This window comes from Gouania willdenowi, chromosome 22 (assembly GCF_900634775.1).
Source record: "Gouania willdenowi chromosome 22, fGouWil2.1, whole genome shotgun sequence".
Taxonomy (NCBI): Eukaryota; Metazoa; Chordata; class Actinopteri; order Blenniiformes; family Gobiesocidae; genus Gouania; species Gouania willdenowi.
In genome coordinates this window covers 24,313,050-24,335,823 of record NC_041065.1, presented here as the reverse complement: position 1 = coordinate 24,335,823, position 22,774 = coordinate 24,313,050, and the positions used below count along the sequence as shown (strand labels likewise).

At 37.5% G+C, this 22,774-nt stretch overlaps 2 protein-coding genes across 4 annotated transcripts; one reads left to right on the top strand and one right to left on the bottom strand.

Moving 5' to 3' along the window:
• Positions 1–2,237: 2,237 nt before the first annotated feature.
• On the bottom strand, positions 2,238–13,257 carry LOC114456349 (sushi domain-containing protein 4-like). 2 transcript variants are annotated; one of them, XM_028438048.1, is made up of 11 exons: positions 13,100–13,257; positions 12,424–12,565; positions 10,975–11,166; positions 9,397–9,588; positions 9,112–9,303; positions 8,835–9,029; positions 7,892–8,089; positions 6,481–6,675; positions 6,260–6,392; positions 4,225–4,625; positions 2,238–3,000 (listed from the first exon to the last, which is right to left on the bottom strand). In XM_028438048.1, the coding sequence occupies exons 2-11, from the start codon at positions 12,539–12,541 to the stop codon at positions 2,975–2,977; spliced, it is 1,842 nt and encodes a 613-aa protein (XP_028293849.1). In that variant the 5' UTR covers positions 12,542–12,565; positions 13,100–13,257; the 3' UTR covers positions 2,238–2,974. The 2 variants fall into 2 exon arrangements, with proteins under 2 accessions (XP_028293849.1, XP_028293850.1); XM_028438049.1 differs by having other exon boundaries at positions 7,898–8,089.
• Positions 13,258–14,415: 1,158 nt separating this feature from the next.
• Positions 14,416–21,412, top strand: fsip1 (fibrous sheath interacting protein 1). 2 transcript variants are annotated; one of them, XM_028438069.1, is made up of 12 exons: positions 14,416–14,610; positions 14,792–14,855; positions 14,938–15,107; positions 15,222–15,303; positions 15,403–15,486; positions 16,187–16,311; positions 16,487–16,606; positions 16,874–16,955; positions 17,057–17,143; positions 17,473–17,594; positions 17,792–17,905; positions 20,779–21,412. In XM_028438069.1, exons 1-12 carry the CDS (start codon positions 14,467–14,469, stop codon positions 21,022–21,024), a joined length of 1,440 nt encoding a protein of 479 aa, XP_028293870.1. In that variant the 5' UTR covers positions 14,416–14,466; the 3' UTR covers positions 21,025–21,412. The 2 variants fall into 2 exon arrangements, with proteins under 2 accessions (XP_028293870.1, XP_028293869.1); XM_028438068.1 differs by having other exon boundaries at positions 15,397–15,486.
• The last annotated feature ends 1,362 nt before the right edge of the window (positions 21,413–22,774 follow it).

Below are 22,774 nucleotides of genomic sequence, written 5' to 3'. Positions count from 1 at the left end.
GTTTTGATTTCATTCAAATTTGGTCGATGTCGGATTGTGACCTCTATCAAAATGTGTCGAGTTTCGAACACATGCAAAATTGTCCGTTTCTGAAAGTCTGCGCTGAACGAGCGCGTTCATTGTATTTTTTGATCTAATCTACATGTGATGCATTCTGATGAATGAAAGCAATAAATAAAAGGCTGCTGTTTTGTACCTGTATGTTTTTAACTAAACGTTACAGCACCTTTACACTTAAAAGATCCCAGTACGCCAATATTAGATTTATGCCTTATTCCCAAAACCTTTGGGATTAATATAGACTGCCTTGAGTCTCTCCTCCCTGCTCCCTTCCCCTCCACCCTCTCACCTAGCTGTAACACTACTCTCCCTTTTTATATGGTTTGCCTTATTATACGTAAGTATGACATAGGATGCTTGTATATGTTGAAATGGCCGCTTGCCATTTGAAAGTTGAGCAAGTTAAGGTGTCTGAGGTAAGATGGTCACGTTGCTCCCCATTGTCTAACAGCGCGGGTAAGTCATTTAGTGTTTATATATCTATGATAGTTTACCTCCAGGCTAAGCCCCGCCTCACAAAATATTTCATACCTGCTGTTGCTGATTATTGTTCTCTAGCTGCGTTTCCATTACCCATGGAAATGCGCAAATTCTAAATAGCGCAATAAAAACTGGTAATGGAAACACTCAAATATCGCTAAAAAGTTTTGACGCTTTCATGAGGAGGTATTTTAGATGTTTCAATATTGAAATGTGTCGCAAAAGCTCTATGGAAACACTTTTTCAGCAAATGAAATTATTACTGCCACATTAGGCGTGAAACAACAAAGGAATACGGAGCGTTATAAGGAAGTTTGGAGCGTCCGTCTTCCAACAGCGAAGTCTCACGGGATGAGATTTCATGGGAGTTACAAGGCTCCTGCCCAACACGACCTTCAATGGAAACACATTCAAAGTACAATTATACTTTGTCGACATTTAGAAACATCGCTTTTATTTTGCAAAAATCAGTAATGGAAACCCAGCTTCTGTGAATACTGAGTAATGTAACTTGATCAAGTCTTTTCTAACAATACGCAAAGCAGCGGTAACGTATTGGAAGTAAAAAAGTTGTATCGGTCGGTACAGCCCTAGTAGAAAGTCAGTTCGGTCAGTCTACACTTGTAACAGATCAGTAATTTATCCAAGTACACTGTGAGGGCTGACCCCGCCCACACACTGGACAGCTGTCACTCATTCAGCTCCAGGGTGTAACTTCCAGGCTCCACCCCCATGGCCTGAACCATGGCAGGACATGAGCGGAGATCTGGAATGTCAATTTAAGTTTATTATTTACAGTTTATACATAATTTGCTAATATTATTTGTCAATGTATTTTACTTGCCAAATATTATTTGCTTATTTAGATTTAGCTAATTTACTTACCAATTTATGTATCTAATTATGTCTGTAATGTGTCTGTCTAGTCACCCCCTTCATGTTTGGTCTGATCAGCCAGCTTAAATGTTCCCCCTGTGTGTCATTTGGTAGGTCTGGTGGGTTGTGTCATGTTCAGTTGGAGTTCAGTTTGGTTCTTCTGTTAACATTATTTTTTGGCTAAATAAAAGCCGTAAACTTGAATTGCTTTGGTGTGTTCCTACTTTGACCCTCGGTCCCTGACATACACTATAGTACACAATCAAAGCCTTGGTTGGAAAAATACAACAGTGTGACTTTCTAAATGAGAAGTATAAGGTATGTGACTAATTCAAATAAAATCACTAATGTGGTGAAGTTTCACATTAACCAAAATAAGAACCAATGCCCAAAATAACAATGTTAAAGACCTGCAGGAAACTTTCAGGAGAATTAGAATGAAAAAGACAAAGGTTATTTCAACACGGCAAATTATATTTAATGAAAATGACCACATAATATATACAGAATAAACTTAACTTAAAACTTTACATATATTAAAATACCATCTGCGCAAATAATCATTCCTTGGTCCAAAAATAAACTTAAAAGATATAATGAATACTGACAATACACCATTCTGTCCAAACTTCTTATTTAGTAGGGTCTTCCCAATAATTTCACATGATCACATTTACAGTGTAAGTGTGAAAATAAAATAAAAATTGAATCTACTTTTTTTTTTTAAAAGGATTTTCGAGCTACGGAAGCATCAAAATGAGCCATAGCTGATCAACAGCGTGAACATAATAAATTAAATACACAAATTATTCCCAGTCAGACTGAAAAGAATAACAATAATTATCAAGTAATAATTTAAAACACTTTTTTTTTTTTTTTTTTTAAATGAAGAGTGCCACGTGTATCATAATCACAAAGCGTTGGGAGGCATTTCACCGACATTCATTTTTAGAAGATTTCACAGATACATGTGCATAGAAGTGAAAAGCTAAGGCCATTAGGAGGAAGGTTATGAATGAGAATAAGTCATAATGGATGGATTTTAAATTATATGCAGGGAGGGTTTACAGTAAATGTAGGCCTTAGGATCAACAGAGAGATTTCTCCAACTCAGCAGTGACACAAAGAATGATCCCTGACCAAAACTTACAATCACATAAAATCTCCCCAAACTCTGCTGTGTGAGGACAAAAGGTGTGACAACTAACTACGGTCGTTATTTGGCCTTCATGCAGTTTTTTTACAAATGTGTTTTCAAAGGTGGTGGAAAGTGTGTGTGTGTTCTTAGAGAAAAGTAAACAATACACAAATGACATCATCACCATAAAATGAGTTTGCAGCTTGGCCCATTGAGCGCTCTACCTCTTTGTAGCTCACTGCTATAGATCCAATCGGACACACATACACGGTGTGGGGATGCCAGTAAGCATGTATGTACACGTCAATCATTCTCAGCTTCAGTCAGAGCCACTGGACAGGGAGCGATGGGGGGGCGGCCAAACTGGGTGAACAGCTGTGATGACAAACTGGGGCTCACCAGTATGGGCTGCGATGTGTTTCAGGCTTCCTTTAGCAATGGCATATCTGAGGACAGCAAACAGAGGTCAACACTGTGAGAAAGAAATGTTTAACAAAGAAAAAGGCAGATATTTAAAAAGAGAATAGAATCCTTTTATTGTCATTAAACAAGTACAACAATTCTGCACATGCCCCTCCCAACAACAGTTAACTACACTTCAAAGATTCAAGCCAAACAGACACAACCACCATAAAGAAACATCGTAAGTTACGGTATAAAAAGTCAGAATAAAAAGTTCATCAGCATAGAAGTGCATGAGTATAAAATATTAAAAAAGACATTAATTTAAAAGCTTTTACTTTGAAATTTACTTTAATCTCGACATATTTCAACTGCCAACTGCCATCTACTGATTGCTTTGATATATTTATTTTTTTATTTTGAACAAACAACAATTTAATACCATAATAACTAAATTGTACAATAATGCAAAAATAATCCCAGAAACTCCCATACAATATAGCTTGCCCGAAAAGTAGTAGGAAGAAGCAAAGGCTTCTTACAAGTTCTTTCATAAGGAAAGCATCAAAGCATCTACTGATCGCTTTCATGTGTCCTTATGATTTCTTTCTTGACGTGGCCAACTTGAGATTTCTCTCAGGCTGGCCACGCTCCCTGTCACCCGATAGTCTTTGGAGAACAAAATCCCAGGTGTGGGAGAGTAAAATGTTAGTTTAACATTTTACTTGAAGTTTTATAAATAAGGTTGACATTACACCATCATTATTATGACATGAGACATGCCATCAGCATGAATAAGGTGTCATGAAGGCAGTCATTAACTGTTGTCCGTTTCCCCAACCCTACCTAACCCCACTAGATCCCTCCACCTAACTTAAAAAATGCCAACATAGCTCCAAAGGTGTCATAATTTAGCCAATGACACTTAATGACACCTTATTCATGCTAATGACAGCGTAATGTCAGCCTTATGTATAATGTTCCCTCATCGCTGTTGATGTTAAAGATCCACCTCCTGATCTCAATAGCATTTGTTTCCTTCTGTCCCAATTATTTTTGCGTTGCGTCCCACACCTGGGAATCTCTTCTCCAGAAATAACTCATAAGGACATATGAAAGTGATCACTAGATGCCTCTGAGGAAGAATGACAGTTGGCAGTCAAAACATGTCAGGAGATCAAAGTAAATTTCAGAAAAAAAGTTGTCTGAATAACTGACCTTAACATATTATTTCCTAATAGAAGACAAAATGAACATGTTGGATTTACCATCAGAGTAGTCTGGCTCAGAGTCCAGAGAGAAGCTGCGGTGGTCGCTGCCTGCAGGCGACCTTCTGTGTGAGGATGGAGTTCCTGCTCCAGCCTCTGCGTGCTCCAGAACCCAGGTAGAGGTTGAAGGGTATGAGGGAGAGGAGGATGGTGGCACGGGATGAATTACTGCTGTTTCTGAGTGCTGCTGCTGCTGTTTGAGGGAGGAGGACTCAGAAGGAGGGTCCTCCGACGCTGTGGCGTGCTGCCCCTCAGACAACACGATCTGGACTCTAGACTCAGAGCTGAGAGCTGCAGCAGAGGCTCCACTGCTGCTTACGGCCTCTTCATATGAAGGGAGAGTCACCTGGACACCCTCCACCATGATGGAGACGGACTGTCCCGACACCCCCTGATCCCGTCTGAGAGGAGAAAATAAATAAATTAAAAAATAAAAAGCATGAGGCCCTATCATATAGGGCAGGGGTATCAAACTCATTTTAGTTCAGGGGCCAAATACGGAGCAGTTTGATCTCAAGAGGGCCACAGATTTTACGTGGGAAAAACAAGTCAACATTATTCAGTCCTAGTTTGCACTTGTACATATACATAAAATACAAAATATGTAAGAAACCCACAATGCCAAAGCAATAAGTGATAGATATCAGTCCCAACAAGCTCTTCACTTTAAATATGAACTTTAATATTTAATTAAGAAAAGTGTTCTGTTCTGTAAGATTTTGAGGTAATATAAAATATTTTGTAAGAATTTTTCAACAGTTTACCATTAAAAATGCTGCCATCATGCGACACAAGCACCGAGAAAACTGTGAGCCTCTGCAAATAGGCTCAAAAAGTTTCATTTACACAATGATTCATGTTTTTTCTGTCACTTTTTTTTCCTGCGGGCTGGCCCCCGGGCCCTCAGTGTGACTGTCACTTTAATGCGTTAATTGCGATTAAAAATTACAAAAACGCACCAAAAAACACAGCTAATTTTTTAGCACTCCGAACAGTACGGAACCATCCTCATTTCAAGAGTTCCTGATATACCCATAATACTGAAGCACAGACTACTGAGATTCTCACCTTCGTTGACGTTAATTTTGGCTTATATAAAAACAATGAATGGAAAACAAAAGCCCAGTTAGGTGCAAATTGTGCAAAAAAGAATTTGTCAACCACTGGAGCTTTTGCAGCCCCTGCTACCACCTTAATGCTAAACATGTAACAGCTAGCATGGATACTCTGACAGTGCTAGCTGCAACATACTACGAGCATGCAGTGTTGCCAATCCACACTGGACAAGGTGACAGGGTTCAGAGCCAAAATGACTGACAGAATGAACAAACTCCCTGGATAAATATTATGATCTGTTATCTCATTGTATTTTCCAGAAAAGTGTTCTTATTGTTAATGATGTGCCAACTTAATAGCACTACATATGGACCTGATGTTTAATTTCATTTGTATTTTCTATTATTTGGAGATTGACAAAAGTAATATTTCCCCCCTGATGGTCAAAACTAAAGGTGGAATGTAAACGCTACATGCATTCGCTGGGCAATATGAACAAACACTCATATCTCAATATTTTTTTCTCAAAATGGCAATATACAATATAAATCTCAATAATTTTAATTAAAACTTATTCTGACCAGAAAGACAATTTTGGGTTAAATTTGCTGATGCAAAACGCCACACAGGCTCATTTTTTTCATATACAGCTGCACAATATGTGCTACTTTTGGCCTTTCCCATGTGAATCTGTGTAGTCTTTGTTCTTTGGTTAGTCCATCTGTTCAAGTCTGTTAAAAACAATAAATTACTTTATGAATATATTTGTTAAATATCAATCTCAACAATAATGTAATTCATTTAAATGAAAACCTCAAGTTTTTGTCAGCATTTTTTAGGTGAGATTAAAAAAGATTAATTTAATACATTAAATTACTCACACAATTTTTCTCTTGACAATACTAAAAAAATCAATCAAACAGATAAATAGCATGAGGCTCTATGGTAGGTTCTAGTTTCAGAAACCAAACCAACAGACCGATGGAGAGACTTGAGCTTTGGCTGCAGCAGAACAAACAGCACCAGCAGCAGCAGGATGAGAGCAACAGAGCTCGCTGTGGAGGCCACGATGGACAGGGCCGGCATTCCCAAAGGCAAAGTGGGATTGCGATCTGAGGAAAAGCAAAAAGAATTCACTCAGTGGGTGCTTATAAAAGAGACTCAAATGTACTCATCTAATCAGTATTGATCACGCCTCACCTTGCTCCATCATGCAGCTAAGCTTCAACTGGCTGTCCCACGCTCCGTACTGACAGGTGAGGTATTTATAGTCTCCCTTCAAGATGAAACCTTCCGCACAGAAGTATTCAATTACAGTGCCATGAGTGAGTCTTCCACATGGGGACGGGTGGCAGGTGTAACCTCCATTATCAGGCTGATAGGGAGACTGGCAAACTGTACAGTCAAAGAACACATAGTTTATAAGCAACATGAAACTTTTCTAGTTTCTAGAAGCAAAATCAGAGTCAGTGAGAGTAAATACACAATTTATCTGAAAAACTTAATCTGGAAACCACACTACAATAGTTTAAAACTGTGGTTCTCAAACTTCTTAAGCTCAAGTACCTCCTTTTTCTTATTTCTAAATCCAAGTACCTCCTTTGTCCGAATACAACATTTTGCTCAAAATGCTATGAAAAAAAGAACTACAGAGCATAATGATGGAATGAATGAGTTATAACACATATTGTAAAGAAACTCATTTTGTAAATAAGTGAAATGAAACAGCATTTAGTGCCTCCTGAATAGATTTATTTCTATAGTTTTGATTATTTCCGGTCATCTTCCTTTTAACTCTTGCTTTGCCGTATAACCGCTGTGCCAAAAACCACATTAGAAACTTCAGCTGGAAGACATGCCATGGGACTGTCCCTACTCTCAGATCCAGAATGCACATCGACTTTTGACGAGCAGCTCTAGCAGCCAATGGTAACGCTTAAAACAGCTCATGGGATTATCCTGTTGGTAGAAAGATCTCTGATTGGCTGAAGTTCTGTATTTCTGAAGCTCATTTACAGAGCCAGGAGAAGGAGCAGAAATTCCCTGTCCACTCAGAACACTTTGGATTACAATATGCAATACAATAGGATGATTATGGATTTTTGACCAAATAAAACAAAACAAAAAAACTTACATACCCCAGCTTTAAGTCACTAATGTTACCAAAATAAAAGCTGTCCCCTTTGAAGATACCTCGAACAGAGTAAAGAAAAACCGAACAAGGGCAATAACTCCGGAAGAAATAATTACGCACTTCTCATTTTCGAACTCCATCAAGGTATTGATACCCTGAAGCCACACACTGAATTTGGTTATCCCATCTTAAATTGTTTCTGTAGAAAAGCTGTCCCCTTTAACTTGGACGGAAGGAGCTCAAACCTATATCCCCCCTCCACACATTTGTGATGGGGGATAATAAATAAATATTACACTACAAAAGGATGTGTTCCGAGTGTCTATTAGACAAAGCCTCATGTCAGGTTCTGCAATAATTTACTTTCTTTAAAATGATAACATATTTTAGGCCATGTCATAAAACAAAATACAGCAGGTTTATGGTACAGCGTAACAAAGTAGAGAGTAAGTTAAAAAAAAAAAAAAAACACTCAGCTTTTACCATCACTGTGTAAACAGCGAGGAGGTTCAGAGGACCAATCTCCTAATGCTGTGCAGGTGAGGCTGTTGGCTCCATCGAGCAGGTAACCGGGATCACAGCTGTACTGTAGAACTGTGCCCACTGGGAACAAGCTTCTGTTGTTATCCATCATATTAGCTGAGCCATGCTGTACCATGGAGGGTCTGAGACAACCTAAGAGAAAAAAAATACACAGATTTCAGAACAGTAACTGCCTTTAAAAGACAGCTTTTTGTTACAAGTCAGTATTAATTTTACTATACTGTTATTTTAATTGCATAAAATGAGATTTTATTAGGAAACTAAGCTAACAAATGCTCAGAAAGCATTACAAAATATAATCAAACACCAGATTATTAGAAGAAAGAAGCCTGTAAGACAAATTAAGTGCAGATTACGGCTAGGCGATATATCAAGATTCAAGATATATCACGTTTTTTATTTTGGCGAAAAAGAACATTAAAATATCAATATATATATATATACACTGTCTATATATTTTATAGCTTATTTTGTTTTAAAACACTTGATTTTGGAGTCGCTACATTCTCTACTTCTTATAACAGCATTCAAAAGCACAGTAAATTGGATCCCTGAGTGTATCCTATCTAAGACCTTCCCTTTAAAAAGCCACACTACAGAACTCACTCACACGTGCTGTCCCTTACAGTAGAAAAAGCCAAAAGTGGCACATATTTTGCAACTGATTGTTAATAATGTGCCTGTGTGGCATTTTGCATCAGCATATCTATCCCTGAATTGTCTTCCTGGTCAGACTTCATGTGAATTAAAAATAGAGATTTATATCGTATATCGCCATTTTGGGAAAAAAATATTGAGATATGACTTTTGGTCCATATCACCCAGCCTTAGTGCAGATACATGAATAAAATAAAAACAACTGATAGTTTTTAGTTACCCTGCTCCATGACGCAGTTGATCTGCACTGTGTTGTCCCATTTTCCATACTGACAGGTTCGATATTTGTACTCTCCTTTAAGAATATAACCTTCATCACAGAAATATTCAATGACAGTGCCGTGGGAGAGTCTCCTGCATGGTGATGGATGACATGTGTAACCACCGTTCTCTGGCTGATAAGGAGGCCGACACACTGCGCGGGAAAGAATTGTGCGTTATAAACATAAAGAGTCCTTCAGTGCCGCTGATATGCTAGTGTGTGGATCTGCCTTTACCATCGCTGCGTACACAGCGAGGGGGTGGAGAGGACCAGTCTCCCACTGTAGTGCAGGTGAGGATGCTGAGCCCGACTAGCAGGTAGCCCGGCTCACAGGTGTATTGTAACACAGCTCCCACTGGAAACAAGCTCCTGTTTGTGTCGGTCAGATTAGCTGAGCCATGCTGAACCAGGGTGGGTCGAATGCAACCTTAGAAATCACACGCCAGGAGAAAACACATTAGATTCACATTTAAATAAAATAGAAACATCTGAATAGATGTGGGCTAGAGCGCTAACTAACCTTTGCTTGCACAGCTGGTCTGCATTGGGCCGTCCCACTCTCCATCCTGACAGGTCAGGTAGTTATAATCTCCATTAAGAGCGAAGCCTTCATTACAGAAGAACTCGATCACAGTGCCGTGGGAGAACAGCCGACAGGGATTCGGGTGGCACGTGTAACCGCCGTTCTCAGGTTCAGAGAGTGGAAGGCATGCTGGCAAGTATTTAAAAGGAAAATACAATTAAAAAAACGTTTTATCACAGCTTATAACAGTCTTTCTAATATTTAAAAAAAATGAGCTAGACGGCCCTCACCATTCTGAAATAAAAAACAATATGATTAACTTCTCTCTATGTATGGTACATCCTCCAATTTTCTGTTTCAAAGTTTCCCAAATTCTGTTTCAGGGTTTACCCGTTTCCACTTTTCTGTTTCATTGTCTTACCCTGTTTAGATGACACTACTGGCTATCAAACATCCTGAAATCATACCAACCATGCTAAATAGGGTTAATAGAGTCAACAACTGTTATTCATTTGACATTTTATATATTTCAGATGATTTTTTTAAAAACTGGATGGTTCCTGTGAAATCAATGGAGATTAAGTGGCAAAAGCAAGTCAGCCATACAGCTAGACCCTCAGCCACCCGTTTACCAGGGAAAATATCCTGGATATATGAGACATGGTCCTAAAATATTATTCATTAAACGTTTAATTACCGCCAACCGGCGAATCACCCTCATGTTTGGCACAAAATCACGTGCAGCCGTGTATGAATGTAGATGCTTCTTTTGTTACGTGTCACCAGATCAACTAATACACCAACAACCAAACCTGTCTTTGTACCAAAGCCTTTTTGGATTTTAATGCAGTTCTACATTCATTTTCAACCACAACTTAACATGATCACTACTAGGGATGTCCCAATACAACTGTTTCACGTCCGATACAATACCAATACTGCAGCCTTGAGTATTGGCCGATACCAATATCGATCCGATATGATATCAGCACGAATCATGCATACTTTTATTACTTATTTTGTAGTGTGGAATGTTAGAAAAGGCTTGATAAAGTGACATTACTCAAACAGAGAACAATAGTCAGCAACAGTAGGGATGAGAGAAACTGACCCATTTACAGTATTATTAACCAATTGGTTACATACATTTTAACATTCAACATAATATCTACAGTATTCTACAATTGAATAAATATATTATAATATATATCGGAGATTTTAGATGCAGTCCGATAAGATCCGATATCTGGCTATATTGGACCGATATCCAATATCAATATCAGATCGGGACACCCCTAATCACTACTCAAATCTTAACACGAGGGCGAGATTTTAACAGGATTATGGATGAATTTGCACACATTTGTCCATTTGTCACAGTTTTTACTCAACCAATCATATTACTTTATCTGTGTCAGATTGATTTTTCCATTTCAAAGCATGAATTCCATTCTTTCCGTTCGTTTTGTGCGATCACAGAAAACCTGAGACCCTATCCTAGGTACATTTCACGCTTTTTGTTCCCAGCAAATTAGTTTTGCGTCAGAGGTTAAAACAACATAGTGAATGTCTTACCACCACTTCGTATACATTGGGGTGGATCAGAGGTCCATCGACCCAGGGCATTGCAGGTGAGGATGCTGGGTCCATCAGGAAGATATCCAGGGTCACAGCTGTACTGCAGTACTGTGCCCACGGGAAATGAACCTCTGTTGGTTTCTGTGAGATTGACCCAGCTGTTCTGGACCATGTACGGCCTCACACATCCTGGGAGAAGAATCAAAACAGACAGCACAACATTTTTTTTTTCCCCCCCCAACAGTCTGAATGTTATTATATTCTCTGGGTTAATCACAGAGGTGTATTATTGTTCAAGCATTATTAAACTGGAAAAATGAAAAAATACTATTGCACATGTGAAAAAACAGTACCAGAAGAATAGTAGAACAAACTAGCAATAGGTAAGGTAGTATTTGTGAGACTGATTATTACAATATAATTTGGTAAATGTATCCAGCAACATGGATTTGATCTGACAAACTGTTATTGCACAATAAGCAAAGAATGAATCTTTACTGGGAGGTTGGTGTTGTAACTAGAGCTTGATCGATTAATATGGCTGATTTTAGCTATCATCATTTAATATACATCAATCAACAGCCTGTGTTGTGCTTTCTGTATCCAAGCTGCCATCTTTGATTACAAAATGACAACACTGGGAGAAGTGCCATAGGTCACTGTTTATAGTTGTTCATTTTCATATTGTATACAAAACTTTGCCTTTTTCTTGTTTTTATCAATCAGTGAATTAACAAAAAGTCCTTCTAATTTTGACAGGGTTAAGATTCAAAGTTCTTTGTTTTAACTTAGCAGTGTTTTGCTTCTTTGTCTTGAATCATATTTTGGTTATTATAAAAAAGTGTTTATGTACAGTACATATCCTGTGTATATCTATGTTATTATGTCATATATCAGTCAATATAAAGTTTACCTTGAATATTGGCTTTTATATAAACCCTTATATCGGTATCGATAATGGCCCTAAAAATGGCAACAATGTTTTCAATAAGAAAGTGTCTGGAGGTATAGCCAGAGCCCCCGTGACTATAGATACATACAGGTGTAATGTGCCTGTGTCAAGTGGTCTAGGCGCCACACTCACCGCTAAAGTGGGTTTGAATCCCACATTTGACAAAACATTTTTTTTTTTCATTTTAACATATTTAACACGGCAAAGTCCACCTTTAAAAAAACATTTCTGACAAAAATAAACATTTTAGGGTTAGGGATAGAGTTACAGTTAGGGCTAAAATAAAAGGGTTGGCAGGGTAACTAAAAATAAATATGAGCTAAAATACAAATGACGGAACTTTAAGTCACGTGGGGCATCTATCACGTGACCTAAACTGGCCAATGAGGGGCGCTGCGTATCTACAGAGTTGCAGTCTACGGATACGTTGAACGTACCCACGGCCTTTAAATAAACATGATAAAACACACAAACAGTAAGTGAGATTGCATTACCTGACCCTTGAGCAATGGGTGCGACAGACAGTAGCAGCAATAGGAAGGTGGACCGCTTGGTGGTTGAGAAATGGGCCCAGAAGGCTTTTGTTATTGAATTTAATCTTCCATTGCACATTTTCCCTTTGATTGTCAAGTCAACCTGGTGATGAAAGAGAGAGAGAGAGAGTGCTATTGATAAATATTGGTTAAAGTAGAGAAGAAGAGGGAACGCTCCACTCGCAGACACCTGCTTGGTGCAGGTACTGCAGAGCTTGGACAGCTGCCAGGGAAATGGGTGTGAATATTACACAGCTACATGACAAAGCTAAATTATACACTGAACAAAACACATCACAAATCAATATCAAACGATATAACCCGACTGTTCACGTTGAAGCAATGCCTCAAATGTATTTCAGGGCCGTGATATTAATTATAAGTGACTCAGACTAGGTGTTGCGTCTTTGTAACAGCTAGCTACACATCGATTTAAAAGCACATCTTTCATCGTAACAACTGTTCAAATTCAGCATATTTCAGTATTTAACCCAACACACTTAAAATGTGTGATAACGCATTGGTGATGATATTCATTAGTGACGGATTGGCATTGTTGGCCTCAGCTGTGTAACCATTTATGCTAGCCTGCTAACGCTAGCCAAACATTGATATCGGTTTTTCAAAAACTGCCTACCACAAAACACGGCCTGGAAACGCCCACCGTCACTTTCTCACTCGTTAGACATTTATAATCAATATTTTACTCAACGGCAGAAACAGGAAAACTGTGACAAATGTAGCTAAACATTTAACCCGCTAGCCAGCTCTAAGATCGTCCTGTTACGCTGGCTAGCTGGCTAGATTGACTGAAGGGCTGCGTTGCCAGATACAGTAGATATTTCCCCGCCTCAAAAACAGTTGATCTACCAGCAAAAGTTCCATACATAGGGGATATCAGAAGTGAATATTTTAATTAGTATTTTGCCTGCATCAGATTCTTAAATCAGCGATGATGAAGCACACCAAAAAAAAAAAAAAAAAAAAAATAGTTTTCGCATCACTGTTAATTGTTAACTTTCTTTCACCGCACACCAACTTGTAACTCGGCACAAAGCCCTGCAAAGTATAAAATATACACACTTACTCAACCATATTTTACCTTAATCAACAGATGACTCGTGTTTAACTGTTGTAAATGTTAATGTGATCACAAATCTTGTTATTTATTTATTTATTTTTTTTATCACTGATGAAGATATATGTGTATTTAAAAAGTTAACAGGTTGAAAAAAGTTTGTTCAATTCATAAACTTTAACTATAGAGGTAGATTTGTCACTTTATTATTCAAATAAAATCAATTTTTCTTCTTTTTTTATTCTCAATAAGAAAAAAAATCACTGCAGTAAAAAAAGAAAAACAAATTTCAATAAAAAGAAGTTAAATCAAATAATTGCAGGTGAACACGTTTTTCTTTGATTAATTTTTTTTTCTTCTCTTTGATTGAAGTAAACGTTTTTGATTGAACAAAACTATTGTTGATTTAAGTTATTTTTATTTATTGAAAACATTTTTTTTGATTGAATAATAAAGACACAAATCTATCTCTATACCTAACGCTTTTAGATAGATTTTACATTCACATGTCATTTGGGCATTTTTGTACAACTGAAAGATACAACAATCATAAAACAAACAAACAAACAAACAAACAAAAACAAACAAACAAAAGTGTAGCTGATTTTCAAACACAATTAAATGACAAACTTCAACTTCTGAATTAAAGAGATTGATTCAGTGCTTATAATATAATATTATTTGTGTCCTGCTAAGCTAAAGGAGCTCCTTCATCGCCCAATGTGACGGTAAATAACCAAATCTGGCAACCCAGTTGAAGCGTCAAACGCTTCATGATGAATTCCGTCGGTTGTCATAGTAACAATGGGCCTCGGTTACAACATCCGGGGGGTGTTTGAGTCCATAGTTACCAAACATTCCTGCTAAAACCCAGCGACGTCAATGATTATTACTGTTTTGTAATTGTTTGTTTCTGTTGGAACGCAATGGAAATTATTAGAGGCAGTTTAGACAACATAGCCCGACCTGCGTCAGGTGAACGCACATGCGCAGCATCGACGCGTCCTGACAGGATTAGTCCCACACAACAGTTTGCTCTTCTTGTTTTGACCAACGATGCACCACAACAGGTAAAAATAAATAAAAATAAATGAATAAATGGAAGTTTATAAAACTCTTCTTCTTCTTCTTCTTCTTCTTCTTCTTCTTCTTCTTCTTCTTCTTCTTCTTCTTCTTCTTCTTCTTCTTCTTCTTCTTCTTCTTCTTCTTCTTCTTCTTCTTCTTCTTCTTCTTCTTCTTCTTCTTCTATAGAATCATAGCAGCTCTGAAGAACAAATGGTCCTACCCCTTAAATCCTCTGCAGACTCAAGCAAAGGTAACATTCGGCTGTTGTGTAAATACATTTTGCATTACTAAGCTTTAAAAAAAATAAAGTCAACAAATGTGTTTTATTTTAGATCAGAATCCTATTAAATCTAAAGAGGAAAACAACGAAGATGTTAAACTACAAAGAGCCATTGAGGAAATGAGGCGACTCGATGAAGTATTGTTCGCACAGACATGCAAAGAAAAAGAAATCCAATGTCAAAGGAAAGAACTCAGAGCTAAACTCTGGCACGGACTCCTGGTAGTGTTGTGTTTTTATTGACTATCTCCATATAACAAATTATAGCCACTGCATTTTACTAACATGTGTGTAGGCCTGTCCCGATGTATAATATTAATGTATATTTATTTACAGCATAATAAAAAAGAGGGACGCTCCGAAAGCGCCCATGAAGCTTTAAACACAAGGCTGTTTTTGGAGTTAGAACCACCGACTGGTAAATATATGGAAAACATCACAGACTATAGCTAAATGACATTGGCAGATCATGTGGTCACTTGAGCTCAAAGATGGTTTTGTTTGTCTTAAGGAGCAGAGGATGAGGATGATATCACACTCCTCTTTGAAACCAAGGACCCCAAGGTTCAGATTGACAGATGCAGCCCAAATATGATGCATGGTAAGCTTAAAGAAGAATAGCATCTTTGTAGGTCTTTCTCACAACTTCCGTATTTAGTACCGGAAATACGCAGTCATTGTGGAAACCTACTTCCTGTTGCGGTCAGGGCAATGGGTAAACAACAGTAGCGTACTAGGCTGTTCTTGTAAGGCAGTGGCCGTATCAATATACCGACATTCTATCCATACGCAGCGCCCCTATTTAGCCAGTTTATGTCACGTGATAGGTCAGTCATTGGCAAGTTTAGGTTGCATGACTAAGATTAAGCCTAACCCTGAACCCTAACCCTAAACATTGTTGCGATATTAGGTTATAACCTAACCCTAACTCTAACCCTAACCCTAACCCTAAGATGCTACGTATGTGTACTTCGGTAACCGTACCAATAGCACCGGGGGTTGTCCGTATGGTAATCGTACAAATAGACACTTTCCATTTTAAATTGCTCGGCCTTTTGCAGTGTTGACATTTTGCCGAAAGTCCGCATACGCTACAGTTGCGTATTTCCGGTTATTATGAAAAAGGTCTATAGGAATATAATGCTTTTTATTGAGGCCATACTCCATGACTTTAAAATGTGATCTCTTCATTTATAATGGAAATTCACAAGCTGGCACATAACAAAGCAGGCTTTTATTTTTTAGTTTTTTTTGACAGTTTTAACATTTTCAAGTTACTTTATCGTTTTTTGAACTGACAGGTGGGAAGACGTCCAACAACTTGACAGAATCATTTAAATCAAGCTCTGGAGACCAATGCACAGGCCTCTGCAGATCCTCTGAAAGGATGGATGAACAGAAAGACTACATCACACCAGACAGTGAGGTTTGTCTGGAGTTTGCATTACAAATGCAGTATTGGAATCTATTGAGTTGAAGTAGGTCTTTGGACAATGTATTTTTCAAAAAAATTGGCAATTACGGATAAAAAGAGAATTCGAAATCAGAACAAATCTTTCGTTTTTGTTTTTTGATTTTTAAAAATGTTTCTCATGTAACAGCTATTAGGGGAAGAAGAGGATCACATGATTCTGACCAAGGCAGAGCAAGAGCGTCTGGCTGAGCTTCTTCAAGAAATAGAAGAAGTGAAAGAGGACAGTATCAGTGATTTCGACAGTGAGGTAGGTAGACATGACATCCTAACTAACAGACATGTTATAGAACTTAATGTTGTGGGTTATCTTTCCACAATAACTTCCTCTGATGCATTTATTAGAAAATAGGAGTCCATAATCCCCTTTAACAGATTTGTGAAAGTCCAAAGCAGCTGAAATAGATCAAGAGAGCAAAACCAATCAAATCAAAGCAACGGGAGCCCCGAAAAGTCACCATACATTAATTTGAAAAATCTAATGTCAAATAACGGTAATCTGTGCTTGTTTCAACAGCAGAATCAATGTGTGGGTTACTCTAAAATTGCTCATGAAGCTTTTAACCCAAGGCTGTTTACGGCATTGGGAGCATCCACAGGTAACCATGGGCAACCCTTCAAACACTGCTACTGAAATTGGTCACTCATATTATAAAGTCATCTTTAACGATAATGGATGCATTTTGTTGTCATCATGCAGCCGAGGAAGATGAGGATATCACACTTCTGTTTGAAACCGAGTTACCCGAAGGTCAACATGATAATTACAATGTTTGCACAGAGAATGGTAAGTTTGAGAAATGAGCATCACAAAAACGAAATGTGGATTTTGCTGCATAAAATGTACACTAGATGTCATTGTTGGATCAAGAAATGTCTGAATGTTTACTTAGAGTAATGCTTGACATCAATTATGTCAAAAAGTCTCACATTATATGCATTCTTTTTGCAGTATGAACCATTATCTATTTTATACCAAGATAAATAGAATTTTAAGCCTAAAACAAAACAAAAACCTACACAGAAATAGTTGTTGTGGTTTAACATGAAGCCTGAAAGATTACTATAGATTTTAGGATTAGACTTTTAACATGTATACTTTTATCTCTTTAACAGGTAGGAGGAGGTCAGACAGCTTGACTGAATCCTATGAATTCAGCTGTGAAGAAGTCGGAGGCCCGTTTAGGCTTTCAAAAAGCAATGATAAACAGAAGAACTTTGTCAGGAGAAACATTGAGGTTTGTCAGAGGTTTACGTTTGGCTCCATTCAATGCTGGGAGCTGTCGTTTGACATTAAACAGGGCTCCTAAACATTTGTTTTTCCAAGGCAAATGCCTATCCTAAATTATTTCAACTGCCACTGAAAACAATACAAATTCAGAGCAAATTATGTTTTTTGATATGTCGTTTTTGCCCCAAATGTTTGATTAAACAGCTGGTCAGTGAACAGGGGGGCCAAGTGAGTTTGACAAAAGCAGAGCAGAAGCGTCTGACTGAGCTTCTACAAGAAATTGATGAAGAGGAAGAGGAAGGTGATGCATTCAATGAGGTAAGCTGTCATGATGCTTGTATAGACAATACATACGGTATAATGGGATGAATGTTACTTTTTGAGACCAATGAATCCACTCTTTTGCAACTATCTGGTTTCATCATATGTTAAGGTTTCATATAGTCAGATACAGGTAACTGTTCCTCAGGAAACCCACTTTGATTTCCTGACAAAGGAAACATCAAAGCAATCAGCAGACGCCACAGACGAAGACTGGCAGTTGTCAGTCGAAACATTTCAGTAGATCAAAAGAGATTTCCTGAGGAACAGTTGTCTATATAAATGAAACCTTAACATATATATCAAAAAGAAGACAAAAAGAATCTTGCTGGAATTACTACGTGGAAGTCAAGGGAACTTCAAAGGAAACTTCAAAGGAAACATCAAAGCGATCAGCAGATGCTTCTGACGAAGACTGGCAGTTGAATCTTGTTGGAATCATTACCTTGTTTCATACTGTTCCTTTGCAATGCAGTCTGATTATAAATCAGAAGTGCCAGTGCTAGTGCAAATGAAAGGCCTCATAATGTTCTTATCCCGTTTTCTGTCAACTACTCCCTCTGTCGTGCTTCATGTAAAATCCAAGGCCAGATTCTTTAAACAAGGCCTTACATTACCTGCAGCTGCACTCAAAGTGAGATAGTGGTGACGGAGCCTTAATATATGAGAAACTGAGGCACCTGTGTTTCACAGTAAGCCCATTCACATGTACAATAATGTAGTTTTCTCAATTAATTTACATTTCATATCATTGTAAGTGAGCTTGGAGTCATATGGACTGTGAGGAAGCTCAAAATTACTAATTACCTTCAATATGCATTTAAATTATTTATATTTTCTTAAGCTTACCTAAAAAAAGGACAGCTGATTTCTTTTATTGTCTTGCCCTAAAAAACTGTATTAAAATGTTGACCTCACATTCTTTCGCTTTTCCTATAAAGCTGCACTTGTTGTGTACTTGTGTACTCAAAGTTATTAAAGCAAAACAAATATATAAATATTTTTGCAGGGTGTGAACACAGGTGTCCTTTGTGTATTTTTTTTCTTCTTTTTTCCACATAGAAATAACCCATGAAACAACTATCCAGGCATGAATGCTTCAATACAATTGAATATATGATAGAACTAACAATAGCAATATGTGCCCTTATTAATACCAGCAGTGACAGAATGAGCTGAATAACCTTAAATCTCTAAAACAAAGATCACCAGGACTGAAATGTCAATAGCGTATTTTTTTTTTTTAGTCACATAAAAAACTACTTGTTAATTGTAATTCTGGTTGTGGTACATAAATTAAGACAGAAGAGCTATAATTATCTTGTCGTATGCTTTAAAATACAAGTAATGTACTTTGAATGAAGCATTAAAATGATCTATGGTATTGTTTCTTCTTCTTTTATGAGGAAATAAACACATAATTAGTAGGGGGTAATTTCTCAAAGCTCTAGTGCAGCTGTATTGAAAAGAGAATGATGGAACTCATTCCGTGTCCCACTGCGGCACTGACAGAACCAAGTCATATATTCATTGATATTTTTATGTTTTTCTGTCGTAGACTTCAAATAATGTCATGCATTAGTTAGAAAAGTAGTAATTTAAGTGACATGTGTTTTCTTCATAAAGATTTTGAGCAAATCAAAAATAAAGTCGAAATGTTGAGAATAAAGTTGAAATAAAATGTTCAGATTAAAGTCGAAAAGAAAATGAACTCAAAATACAATATCGTGATAAAAGTCGAAGGTTTGCTAATAAAGTCAAATCTACGGAAGCAGATGAGGGCCAATTCACCGTATGACAACATACTGCAGATCAGTGAATGCGTTAAACCATACTTTGAAGTTGGGTTTAATAACAAAGAGATTCTTTCTCTTTTAGCTCATAAACACGGCGTTGTAATCATTTTAGGGACTTTGAAGAGATAATGCCAAAAACTTAATCTGTTCAGAATGAAAAACCAGTCAAGTTTGGAAGAGGTGAAGCTTTCAGTCCCGTCTGTGGAGATGTACGGAAACAGATTAGGGCCAATTTAGATGGAGACTTTTGTGAATCTGGTCTGCTTCCATAGGTTTGACTTTCATCACGATATTGTATTTTTATGGGACGCCAATTATAAAGTTTGGCATGCTAAAATAAACAGCAACTGTTTGCAACAAACCATGTTACATTGTACCATGTAACATTTAGATTTGATACTTAACATTTAGATTGAACATTTATCAATTACATTCAACATTTAGAAATAATATTTAGATTTCGCTTGACAATGTATTTTTACGAGAGAAAAAAATCAAAAGTATTACTTTTGACCAGGCTACAAACGGCCGCAGGAAACAACGAATTTCCCATTGATGACGGACCAGCAACCATTTTGTGTTCAAGCACTCAGCTAAATAGTGCAGGAGGCCTGATTGGGAACGGGCCACACCTGGGTGCAAAACATGAGGCAGCGAATCAGTCACAACGCAAACACAGTGACATCACAGGGAGGTGGAGACACGAGCAGGAATACCTGGAAACACACAGACAAGTGTTAACACAGGAGGCCAGACTCAAAAACAGAATAAACAAACACTTTCAGGAAAACTAAAAGAGGACCACAAGGACTAAACACAAACAAAACTAAACACAACCTGATTGTTTGTTGCAAAAAGTTGCTGTTTATTTTAGTATGCGCAACGTCACAATCTGCGCCCCATATATTTTGAGTTTATTTTTGAAATTTTGACTTTAATCTTGACATTTCGACTTTCTTCTTTTTTTTTTTTTTTCAACTTATTCTTGATTGGCCCCAAAATTATTTTCTCCATCAAAATGGCCCTAATCCGCTTCGTAGGAAATGACTTACTACAGTGACGTTTTTCTTTCAGGACACCACCTGGGCCGTGTCAGTGCTTTCAGGCCACGGTTACATCCCAGAACCGAGTGATCTGGAGAAGCTGATCGACATTGACTCCAAAATTCGTCTCTTCTTATCTGACGAAGAGTTTGACTCGCTGCAACACTCCTTCACAAATTTAAGCTTATCTCGCGTGTGTAGACAGCAAAACTGCAGCTCACGTTACGCTAGCAGGAAGCAGATACAGCCTAGCTGTGATTCCACCACAAATCTTTGAGGAATGAGGAATTGTCATTAAGTTCTATTTCTAATGTGTTACAAGGTCAAGTCTGATCTTGATGTCAACGTGTTGTAAATTCTTTGCTCATTTAAGATAGTGACAGGAAGAAAAACAGTGTTGAGTAATCTAATGTTCAGCATAACATTGTGAAATATTTAGCCTTTTCCATATCAGGGTACCCAAAAATAGTGTCTAACCTTCATCATTTGCTGCTTTTAAGGTTGGTCTGAAACCTTGTCAGCTGTCTCTTTGTTACAGTTAATTTTACAGTTCTATATCAATCATAAAAAAATGAAAATATGACACTTATGTGGCTGTAGGCTATGATGAGTGCATTATAAAAGGGAAGTCTGGTCTCTTATTGTGAACTTCCTGAATGTTTAAAACCCTGTCTTTGCTTTCATAAACTCTTGTTTATGACTGATATAAACAAATCATTTTAAGAACCGTCTGTTTTCAGGAACTATCTGATGGAAAATGATATAAATAACATTTTTGCAGTCATAAAAACTTTAAAATACTGCTATTTCCGTACCTTTTGCACTTTCCCCCCTAATGACTATCACTCCTGGAAGTAAACAAGGCAAAAGTTCAGAAATTCCAGTCCAAAACAGATAGGTAATCTTTGAGGGTTGCATGCGTGGCATTAAAATGCCAAAATATTTTTGTTTGTGTGTCATACAATCAAAAATGACCAAAAAACAAGAATCATACGATGTCCAGTCTGTCCTTGAGTTGTAGAAATAACAAAGCTGTTGCGAATATTTGTATATTCAAAGCATCCAGCAAACCATAAGGAAAAATTAACAGACTTAGGGATACTTTCTGTTTATCATTATTGCAGCACTTGCTTTAAAAAGTAGACACGAAACCAGTTGTGTTTATACATCTGTCTTTTGAAATGTTTGTGTGGAGTTTCGACTAAAAAAGGAGAAATTCTGGGATGTTTACAAAAATAAATCTTTAATGTGAATATGCTTTTATTTTGGCAGGCACATCCTTCTTATTAGTAATAGTAGCTTGAATTAAATGTCTAACTTTTAGCATTATGAAAGCAACACAAGAAACTTCCTGTTTGGCTTTTTATTCCTTCACAGCAGCCTCCATTACACAACAACAGACAATTTCCAAACTTTTACCACCTGCTATAAATCATAACCGCTTTTACTTTATTTCTTTAAAGACTACGCCAGCTGAACCATCTGTTACATTTGACATGAACGTTTTTTTAGCTCTCCTTAGTGAGCAATTCAAATGGTTAGATTGATACTTTTCAAATTCTGCAAAGTCACCTTGGCCACAAATAGGTTCTGGCGCCGGATAAGATACTTCTGCAAGGACATGGTGTCCCATAAAGCCACGGGTCATGTTCCATGACTTCATAGGTCTGTTTGAGCGGATCCACAGACAGTGGATGCACATGATAACAAGAAAACTGAACATATTCATGTCTGTCCTTTAAATAGTCTAAATATTGAGCAATAGTGATGTTTCCCTGCAGAGGAAAATATGATACATATTGGATCTCAGGGATCAAATGTTAGCCTGATGGATGATGGATGGATGGATGGGTGGATGATGGATGGATGGATGATGGATGATGGATGGGTGGATGGATAGGTAGATTTACATTTCTTGTCTTGTATATAGAAGCTTGAGTTCCAAATCGTCTATCAAAGTCAAATATATAATTTGGGATATCGATTTTCCGTACTTGTGAGGTATGAAGCCCGTTACCGCCACTAAG

What these genes read in the sequence shown, in the direction of transcription:
- fsip1 (XM_028438068.1), top strand. Translation starts at nt 14,467, where the DNA reads ATGGAAATTATTAGAGGCAGTTTAGACAACATAGCCCGACCTGCGTCA. An exon ending in CCAACGATGCACCACAACAG is followed by an intron (nt 14,611 to 14,791) that starts GTAAAAATAAAT and finishes CTTCTTCTATAG; the next exon opens with AATCATAGCAGCTCTGAAGA. An exon ending in ACATCACACCAGACAGTGAG is followed by an intron (nt 16,312 to 16,486) that starts GTTTGTCTGGAG and finishes CTCATGTAACAG; the next exon opens with CTATTAGGGGAAGAAGAGGA.
- LOC114456349 (XM_028438048.1), bottom strand. Translation starts at nt 12,541, where the DNA reads ATGTGCAATGGAAGATTAAATTCAATAACAAAAGCCTTCTGGGCCCAT. An exon ending in TAGCTGCATGATGGAGCAAG is followed by an intron (nt 6,393 to 6,480) that starts GTGAGGCGTGAT and finishes GCTTTTCCTCAG; the next exon opens with ATCGCAATCCCACTTTGCCT. An exon ending in TGAGCCAGACTACTCTGATG is followed by an intron (nt 3,001 to 4,224) that starts GTAAATCCAACA and finishes TGCTGTCCTCAG; the next exon opens with ATATGCCATTGCTAAAGGAA.